Source organism: Mandrillus leucophaeus, unplaced genomic scaffold (genome assembly GCF_000951045.1).
Source record: "Mandrillus leucophaeus isolate KB7577 unplaced genomic scaffold, Mleu.le_1.0 Scaffold208, whole genome shotgun sequence".
Lineage (NCBI taxonomy): Eukaryota > Metazoa > Chordata > Mammalia > Primates > Cercopithecidae > Mandrillus > Mandrillus leucophaeus.
In genome coordinates this window covers 1,935,085-1,945,764 of record NW_012102121.1, presented here as the reverse complement: position 1 = coordinate 1,945,764, position 10,680 = coordinate 1,935,085, and the positions used below count along the sequence as shown (strand labels likewise).

General features: G+C 41.6%; 1 protein-coding gene across 5 annotated transcripts in view; it reads right to left on the bottom strand.

Moving 5' to 3' along the window:
- The window catches only part of UBAP1 (ubiquitin associated protein 1), a 78,450-nt gene that overhangs the window by 10,017 nt on the left and 57,753 nt on the right, over window positions 1-10,680 (bottom strand). For 4 of the 5 annotated variants that reach the window (XM_011980037.1, XM_011980038.1, XM_011980036.1 and 1 more), the window contains 2 exons: window positions 9,440-9,564; window positions 1,403-2,326 (listed from right to left, as the gene is read on the bottom strand). In XM_011980037.1, coding sequence (XP_011835427.1) covers window positions 1,403-2,326; window positions 9,440-9,564 — 1,049 coding nt within the window. The remainder of the gene's footprint in view (window positions 1-1,402; window positions 2,327-9,439; window positions 9,565-10,680) is intronic. The other variant, XM_011980039.1, reaches the window with a different exon arrangement.

The following is a 10,680-nucleotide window of genomic DNA, read 5'->3' as shown; positions in this document are numbered from 1 at the left end:
AAACACTCCAGCTCTGTTTATACCTGCAGGTGGAAGGCAGCAAATTCTCAAGCCAACAAGAAGCAGGCCTCTTCCCATCCTGAGATGAATAGGCCAGAAAGAAACTCCCACACTCAGGTTGGTCAAAGAATGACAAGTGTTCTAGTTTGAGAAAGATCTCTGCTGTTAGTTTATTGGCTTTGATCTCTAAATGGTTAATCTAACTTTAAATGAGAGGAAGGAAGTGTTGGCCAAGGACCCCTGATCTTTTCCAGGGAGCTTTTAATTTCTCTAAAGCATACAAAGTACCATGAAAAGGAAGAAGTACAGTGCTGACCAGAGTCCAACAACTGACCAAGAGGAATTAGAATGAAGCCCACTCCAAGAAGATAATAATGGTGTTCGGCACTCTATCAAGTTTACCTGGGCCAAAGTTTATGGAAGTTTACAAGCAGCTATGAGCTCTCTGACAAAAGAAGCATTCCCACAGACTATCATTGACCAAGAATGCTATTACTGGGACTTGTAAAGCAGGCCAAGATTTCATATCTTTTTACCAGCTAATAGCAGGCTTGTTATGGTCTCTGACAGATATCCCACCAATACACTCAGGCTCCTTTTTGGCTCTAAGTAGTCTCTTGATGTGCTTTTACATTTAAAAAAAATCTGTAACCTGGCCGGGCACAGTGGCTCACACCTATAATCCCAGGAATTTGGGAGGTGGAGGCAGGTGGATCAACTAAGGTTCGGAGTTCGAGACCAGCCTGGGCAACATGGTAAAACCCTGTCTCTACTAAAAACACAAAAATTAGCTGGCTGTGGTGGCATATGCCTGTAGTCCCAGCCACTCAGGAGGCTGAGGCAGGAGAATTGCTTGAACCTGAGAGGTGGAGGTTGCAGTGAGCCGAGATGGTGCCACTGCACTCCAACCTGGGCGACAGAGCAAGACTCTGTTTCAAAAAAAAGAAAAAAGAAAGAAATCTGTAAGCTGGTGTAGCAAAAGGTTCTTGACTTCTATGATTTCTATTCTAGAATGCAATAATGTGTTGTTCTGTACTGCCAGGCTTGGTGGCTCACGCCTATAATCCCAACACTTTGGGAGGCCAAGGCAGGCAGATAACTTAAAGTCAGGAGTTTGAGACCAGCCTGGGCAACATGTCGAAATCCCATCTCTACAAAAAATACAAAAAAGTTGGGCGTGGTGGCACGTGCCTGTTGTCCCAGCTACTCAGGAGAGTGATGAGGTGGAAGGATCGCTTGAGCCTGGGAGGTTGAGGCTACAGTAAGGTACGATCACACCACTGTATTCCAGCCTGGGCAACAGAATGAGACCCTGTCTCGAAAAAAAACCAAACATCAAGAAAAAACATAATCCCTGTCCTCAGGAAAATATGGGAGTTGGCGGGGGATTTAAAAGACTTACCGTGGGACCAGTATTTGGAGGTGATGATTCGTCTGTGCACACAGACAAAACAGAGAGGGAAGGCATCTGGGAGGATGTCAGGGCTGGCATCTCTGTGCCACTGTCCAAGTTCAAAGCTGAAAGCCCAAGAGTGTGATGCCCATTGAGCTCACTGGCACTGCTTTGGGTGGAAGGCTTTAGGGAATTCTGGAACGTGCCATTGCGGAGGCAGGATGTGCTATGGAAAGTGCTCGCCAGCTTGGCTGTCTTCTGATTGCTGTCATCAGAGTCAAGTTTGGGGAAAGACAGGGATTTGATATTGCTTACTGCAGGTATAGGGGGGAGGGACACTTTGGAAGACAGTGACATCTTTTCACAGTTGCCCAACTGTGGTAAGGTTATAAAGCCATTGGGTTTATGAAGAGGCTTGAAATCTAGGGTCGCCCGTTCCAAGGATGCCAGGACCTCCTCATCCTGTAACACGGACCCAGAGCCTCCCCTGGGCAAGTTATTGTCCAATAACTGAGCCATAATGGGTCCAGTGGTTCCTACCAGAATATTTCTCAGCTCTTCCTTCTCATCAATAGTTTTTAACTCCAGATTATCAAATGGGTCTTCTTCACACTCAAAGTCAGCAAGATTGAAATCCGCCTTTATGTGAGGTGGGCTGAGAACTTTCTGTTTCGTGGCACTACTGCTGACCCGAGTTGGTGTGAGGATGCTGTTGTGCTGCAAGCTGGCGAGGATGGGGTTAATAGGAGGTGGCATTGTGGCTGTACTGTGAGTCTTGGAGAAGCTCATTTTGCTATCGCCCTCTGGGCCACTCTTAGAATTCACTTTAGCTTCTGCTTCCGCAATTTTGCACTCTGCTTCCCGCTCGGCTTCTTCGATTTTCTTAATCTCTTCAGCCCACTCAATGGTTTTCTTTTCCAAAGAGAAGTCATACTGCAAAGATATAGCAGAGGAAGGGGGTGTGAACTCAGGTGGCCGTCCTTCCCCCCCACCCAATTCACTCCTTCCTCACTCCTGGTGCAAGAGGAGAACTGGGCAAGGCAGCATTTAAGGTGTGTGGGATGATCCCCACTTAAAAAGAGTAAGGCTTCCAATGTCCTTATAAGATTTAACCAAACTCTGTTCCTAGATTACTTGTAGAAATTATCTAGAAAGAACTCCTACAACCTCTAACCCTACATACCAGGCCAAATGTACCTTGCTACTTCCCTTCTCTCTCCTCAGGCCATTTCCTTTCCTAGAATTCTTCATTGGTGGCTCAAGCAGAGCTCAGTTACTTCCTCTGTGAAGCTTTCCTGATGACCCACTCCTTCTTTGTAACTCTTACAGCATTTGTCTCTATCAGTCATTTGATGCTGAGCGCAGGTGACCACATGTAGTTTTCGTCTTTAATCTCTAACTTCCTCCAAAGTATCACAAGCCTCTTGTGGACAGTAACCTGTTACAGACCCTCCTTGGATCTCTATTATCTAGCACAATGTCCTAAACAAATCCCATGCTAGGTAATGATAGCCCCAAACATTTAAGAAATACCTGTAAGGTGCCATGCATGATTCTAAACACTTTTTATGTATTAACGCTCTAGATTTTCTCAATAACCCTTTAAAGTAACTACTGTTATTCCACTTAACAGGGTCTACAACCAAGCATAAAGCTGGTAGCTAAATGGAAGAGCCTGGATTTGTACCCAGGCAGTCTGACTATAGATTCTATGCTCTTATTAAACCACTATCTATTAGATTATGGTGAACAGGTTGTAGTTAATATGCAGAAAAACTTATAAGAAATCCAGGCATAGTCAGATTAAGATTTTTACAGAGCAAATTACACAAAGCGCCACTTCATGGTTCTTTAACGATATCTTAAGTATAGCTCAATTTACAAAAATTTATTTTGCACACTTAAAAGAAATAGACCTATTATATAAAGCAACATTCACATAGGACAGGAAAAAACAAAAATCTTTGGCTTTCACCCCAAAGCACTAGAGCTAAACAATGTCTGTGTGAATGTCCAAGGTTAGAGACACACTAAAGGTAAAAAAGGGGGAAAAGAGAGGTCTAACATGCTAACACCAGAATTTTAGAGAAGAAGAAAAATAGGCAAGAGCCTCTTGTCATCCTCAAGCCTTTCAAATTCAAACAACAAAAGAGAAGCCTAGAAAGGCACATGTCAAGAAGTTACTTTAAATCCTGAACCAGTTGCTGTGCCTCAGACAGACACATGGTGGAGAATCACTGGGCTTCCTTTCTACCACTAATGGAACACTGAGAAAAGAGCAGTGGCAATGACTCTGCTTTTCTAACTGTGGAGAAAATCCAATTTTGCAATTGCTTTCCCCCAATAAAAATGGGGGCTATAACTAACTTCCCATTGCCTATAAACATTGTTCTTTGAAGTTTTATTCAAAAAACAATTGGAAATTTATTTCCTTTTCTAGCAAACACTTATTGAACTTTTGTGTTTTAGTTACCAAAGTAATGTAGAATACTTGGAACACAGAAAAACAGGGTGCGGTGCAGGGAGGGAGGGGGTTGGGGGTGACAGAAATATTAAAGTAGAAAAGAATGTGGGTTTGGAGTATAATAATAAATAATATCATCTAGCATTTATGGAGTTCCAGGAACCAGAGTAAGCATTATAAATACATTATTTAACTCTTCCAACAACCTTAAAAGCTAATCATTCTCATCCTCCCTTTACAGATGAAGAAATGGAGGCTTGGAGAAGTTAAAAAAATCTGTGCAAGATTATACAGCTATTACAGGTCAATTCTCCAGCACACGTATGAGTGACACCAGAGGATGACACCATGACACTAAGGGCTACCTCACGTGAGCCACATTCAACAGAAGCTTTCTGGACCCTAGAAGCAAGGGCTGTGTATATTTTACTGGCTCACTGTCAAGAAATTTTAGCTGAAAAGTTGTGTTTGTATTGTCATGCAAAGGCAAATATGACAGAGGAACTTTCAAGTCATCTGTCTAGAGCTCTAGGTCTGACTGTTCTCTTTGGGTATGGAGGGGACCAGATACAACACTACAACCTAATTCCCCATGGAGACTCCAGGCAAAGTTTAAGGCTGCTTTGTAACCCAGACAGCCTTGGTCTCCTTTGGGAGGCCAAGATGGGCGGATCACTTGAGGTGAGGAGTTTGAGACCAGCCTAGTCAACATGGCGAAACCCTGTCTCTACTAAAAACACAAAAATTAGCCAGGCATGGTGGCACACGCCAGTAGTCCCAGCTACTCATGAGGCTGAGGCAGGAGAATCTCCTGAAGCTGGGAGGTGGAGGTTGCAGTGAGTCAAGATGGTGCCACTGCACTCCAGCCTGGGCAAAAGAACAAGACTCCACCTCAAAATAAAGGTTGCTTTGTGCATCAGAGAACAAAAATATTTCACCTGGCCCACACTGGAATGCAGCTGTTAGCCCTAATCTCCTTTTGTGATCAGTGGGTGCTATGAGCACAGTGAGCGCAATACCATGCGTTTATTAGTGCTTCAGACTGACCAAACAAATGGGAAATTCCCAGCAAAGCCTAAATCGACAACAATTTGGGAATCAAAACAAGTTTTCTGAATGCATCAATAAAGCAATGAATAATGAGAAACAAGACAGGTGTTTTTAAATCATATTGCTAAGAGTATCATGTACACAAGTAAGTATTTAATGACTATTTGTTCTTGCCAATAAAAAAATTCTCAGACCAATAAAACAAGGAAAAATGTTATAAAGTAAGTCTATCTCTCTTCTGGTCCAATAAAGTCTCCATACACAAAAGGAACATTAATTCAGTATTAAAGATGCCTAATATAAGATGCTTAACATCATTAGTCATGAAAGAAATGCAAATAAAAACCACAATGAGAGACAACTTCTCACCCACAAGAATGTATATAATGAAAACAAGTTAATAAGACTTGGCAAGGAAGTGAAGAAATTGGTACCCTCTTGTGCTGCTGGGATTGTAAAATTGTGCAGCCACTTTGGAAAAATACTCTAGTGTTCTTTAAAATGTTAAACATAGAGTTACCATGACCCAGCAATTCCACTCCTTTACATTATACCCAAGAAAACTGAAAACATGTGTCCACACAAAAATCTGTTTACAGATGTTCAGAGCATCATTATTCATAAGAGGCAAAAAGTGGAAACTACCACAATGTCCATCAACTGATGAACAGATGAACAAAGTGTGTTATATCCAAACAATGAAATATTATTCACCTATAAAAATAAATGAAGTACTAATACCTCATTCATACAACGTGGATAAACCTTGAGAACATTATGCTAAGTGAATAAGCCAGTCACCAAGGCTACGACTGCAGAATTCCATTTATATGAAATGGCCAGAATAGGCAAACCCATAGAGACAGAAAGTAGATAGCAGTTGCCAGAGGCTGCAAGGAGGGGAGAATGGGGAGTGACTTCTCATGGATACTGGGTTTCCTTTTGGAGTGATTAAAATGTTCGGGAATTAGATAGTAATGATTGTTACACAACTATGTGAATATACTAAAAATCACTGAACTGTATGTATACCTTAAAAAGGTGAATTTTGGCCAGGCATGGTGGCTCACACCTGTAATCCCAGCACTTTGGGAGGCTGAGGTGGGCAGATCACTTGAGGCCAGGAGCTCAAGACCAGACTGGGCAACATGATGAAACTCCATCTCTACAAAAAATACAAAACTTAGCCAGGCATGATGGTGCATGCCAATAGTCCCAGCTACTCAGGAGGCTGAGGAGGGAGGATCACCAAGCTCAGGGAGGTCAAGGCTGCAGTAAGCCACGATTGCGCCACTAGACTCCACCCTGGGTGACAGAATGAGACTGTGTCTACAAATGAGCAAAAAAAAGTATTTAAAAAAAAAAGGTAAATTTCATGGTATGTGAATAAAGATTTTTTTTTCTCCCAAAAGTAACTGAAGTTCCCTCATTATGATTACTTACTGCATATAGACTTTGGAAGATAAAAAAAAGTAATACCTTTTAGAGTAAAATGGTGATGCCTTAGTGAATTCTAGAAAAACAAAACTTCTTTTCCTGAAAGTTGCATTTTTTTTTTTTTCTTTGAGACGGAGTCTCGCTCTGTTGCCCAGGCTGGAGTGCAGTGGCGCAATCTCAGCTCACTGCAAGCTCCGCCTCCCGGGTTCCCGCTATTCTCCTGCCTCAGCCTCCCGAGTAGCTGGGACTACAGGCGCCCGTCACCACGCTCACTTTTTGTCTTTTTTCAGTAGAGACGGGGTTTCACCGTGTTAGCCAGGATGGTCTCGATCTCCTGACCTCGTGATCCGCCCGTCTCGGCCTCCCAAAGTGCTGGGATTACAGGCGTGAGCCACCGCGCCCGGCCGAAAAGTTGCATTTTTAAAAATCTTCTTAAGTCACAGGAAGAGTTACAGTAAGTATCATATTTTTCTGTTTCTCTAGGTAACTTCTCTCAACTGTAAGTACCTTGAGGACAGTGATTAAGGAATTTATCTCTACCTTGAGTGTCCAATAGACCACTTCTCAAAAGCAGGCATTCAGTAAATGTGTACTGCAGTAAGTAACACAGGGCTATTTGTTGCTTTCAAGGAGTAATTCAGTACATTTCTATATAACTGAGCCTTAAAGATGGGAGGATTGAGAAAGAAGCCCTCGAGGAGATAACATTTATGTGCAATCTAGAATAGATTTAAACGGAATTTTCAGTACAGTGAGAAAAAGAATATTCCAGTTGGAGATAACGGCTCATGAGCAGAAGCAGCATACAGAGAGATAACGCACAAGGTCTAACAGACTACTAGTAACGTGGTTTGGAGGGAACATGGAGGTGATGAGCTCAATTGCTCTGCCATAACCTTATGTCTAGACTAGACTCAATAAGGACTGGTCAGTCACTGAACCCTTTTGAACAGTTATGAAAAGGGATGTGACAATTTAAAACTTTAAGATCATGCTAGATCTTAAACTTCTAGAAACAATGTAAAAAAATAGAAGGAAAACACTGCAAGCAGAAGGGCCAATTAAAGAGGCTACTGCAACAGCCCACATGAAAAATGAGGTCAGGCTGAACTGCAATGTGAGACACAGCAAATCTAACTTGAGTGACTGAAAAGAGAATGAGGACATTAACAAAGAGAGGGAAAGAGGTGAAAAAACTAGTTAAATGGGCAATGGGAATTTGTTCTGTGTGAGGTACAGAGCCCCAGGAATATACAACTAACAGGGTAAACAAAATCTGTATGTGTATATAACAATGTGAGCCAGGCAGCAATATAGGAGCTATAAGAAACAATAATAAGAGAATACAGTCATAATGACAAGGATACACTCTAAAAAATGCATGTTAGGTGATTTCACCGGTGAGGGCAGAAGTGTACTTACACAAACCTAGATGGTACAGCCTGCTATACACCTAGGCTATATGGTATTGCTATGGTACAGTATTGCTCTGAGGCTACAAACCTGTATAGCATGTTACTGTACTGAATACTGTAGGCAATTGTAGCACAATGGCAAGTATTTATGTATCTAAACCTATCTAAACATAGAAAAGGTACAGTAAAAATATGGAATAAAAGATTAAAAATAGGCTGGGTACAGTGGCTCACGCCTGTAATCCCAGCATTTAGTGAGGTCGAGGTGGGCGGATCAACTGAGGTCAGGAGTTCAAGATCAGCCTGACTAACATGGTGAAACCCTGTCTCTACTAAAAATACAAAATTAGATGGGCGTGGCGGTGCACACCTGTAATCCCAGCTACTCAGGAGGCTGAGGCAGGAGAATCCCTTGAACCCAGGAGGTGGAGGTGAAGGTGGAGGTGGAGGTTGCAGTGAGCCAAGATCGCACCATTGCACTCCAGCCTGGGCAACAAGAATGAAACTCCGTCTCAAAAAAGAAAAAAAGAGAAAAAAAAGATTTAAAATGGTCCACCTGTATAGGGCACTTACCATAAATGGAGCTTGCAGGACTGGACGTTGCTCTGGGTAAGTGAATGGTGGGTAAATGTGAAGGCCTAGGACATTACTGTACAGTAGTACTACAGACTTTATAAACACTGTACACTTAGACTATACTAAATTTGTAAAAAACAATTTTTCTCTCAATAATAAATTAACTCGCGCTTACTGTGACTTTTTTTAACTTTATAAACATTAAATTTTTTAAACTTTTTTACTCTTCTGAACTAAGCCTAAAACACAAATACATCATACAACTGTACCAAAACATTTTTCTTTATACCCTTATTCTATAAGCTTTTGGATCTTTACTTTTTTTTTTTCTTTTACTTTTTAAACTTCTTTCTTAAAAATGAAGCCACAAACACACACACATCAGCCTAGGCCTACGGGATCATCAGCATCACTGTTTTCCACCTCCCCATCTTGTCTCACGGGATGGTCTTCAGGATCAATACATGCATGGAGCTGTCATCTCCTATGATCACAATGCCCTCCTGTGGAATATCTCCTGAAGGACCTACCTGAGGCTGTTTTAACTTTTTTAATAAGTAGAAAGATAATGCTAACAAGTATAGCATAGTAATACGTAAATGAGTAACACAGTCATTTATTTGTATTACATACTATACTGAATTGTATGTGCTATACTTTTATAAGACTGTCAGTGCAGTAGATGTGTTTATACCAGCATCACCACAAACACTAGAGTAATGCATTGTGCTACCATGTTACAATGGCTACTACTATGTCACTATGTGATAGGTACATACATACATACATATATATATATATATATATATCTCCTTCCCCCCCCCCCCAGTAGAGATGAGGTCTCATTAAGTTGCCCAGCCTGGTCTCAAACTCCTGAGCTCAAGTGATCCTCCCACCTTGGCCACCCACAGTGCTAGGATCACAAGCGTGAGCCACCATGTCCAGCCCCTTATAATTTTATGGGACCACTATTGTATATGCGGTCGATCGTTGACCAAAACTTGATTCTGCTTGCAACTGTAGTTTTTTTATTTCACTATACATCAAATTCTTACTCTTTAAACTTTTAAATGCACTAAACTTTAACTAAAAATTACCACTTACCTGTACTTCTCTGACAACCTGCAAACAATCAGGCAAGGAGAAGCCAATAGGTAGACCAACTTTAGCTGGTGTTTTGAATTTGTCTCCTATCTTAAATGGGACATCATCAAGGTAACTGAAAGTCCCTATAATCAAAAATAAAGTAGAAAATATCAGCAAAGAACTTCATTATTTGTTTTGCCATAATCTTATGTCTAACGGATATGCATTAATTTTTGCTATCCTAAGTCTAGAAGTTACAGAGTTCCTTCTCTGACTGCTTACCTTTTCCTTGACCCTAAATCTCTGAGAAGGAAATTCTACTCATTCAGTATTATTAGGAGTTTATTTTCAATGGCACTTAGTGTAAAAGCCAAAGTACTCACAGCGGCCTAAGAGGCCTTCCCCATCGCCCACAGTCTCTCTGCCCTCACCTCCTTTCAGTCATTCTCTGGCTCACTGTACTAAGTTATGGTGACTGCTGCTCTTAAAGATGACAGGCTCCATCCACCTCAAAAATTCTGTACTGACTGTTCCTTCTAACTGGAACACTCTTCTGTCACATGACTCACTCCTTCAAGTTTCTGCTCAAATGTTACCTTCTCAGTGAGGCTTACGCTGACCCACCCTACTTAAAAGTACTACCCCACCCTCACTACAATACTCCCATATTACCATCTTTTCCCCATAACACTTATTGCCTTCTAACATTATAAATTGACTTTTTAATTATATTTATTGTTTCTCTTTCCCAAAGAAATATAGGCTCCTTGTGGGCAAGTATTTAAGTCTATCTTATTCAATGATGTATTTTCAAAACCTTCAGCACTGTCTGGCACACATCAACATTTAATAAACACTGCTGAATGGATGAGACTCCCCAGAAAAGACTCTCCTTGATTAGGATTCACTACTTTAGAAAAAAATCATTTTTAATTAATACAAAGAATTACTCCCAGCCTGATCAACATGGCGAAACCCCGTCTCTACTAAAAATACAAAAACTGGCCGGGCATGGTGGCGTGTGCCTGTAAACCCAGCCACTCAGGAGGGTAAGGCAGGAGAATCGCTTGAACCCAGGAGATGGAGGTTGCAGTGAGCTGAGATTGCACCACTGCATTCCAGCCTGAGCAACAGAGTGAGACTCCATCTCAAAAAAAAAAAAAAAAAAGAGCCGGGCGCGGTGGCTCAAGCCTGTAATCCCAGCACTTTGGGAGGCCGAGATGGGCAGATCACGAGGTCAGGAGATCAAGACCATCCTG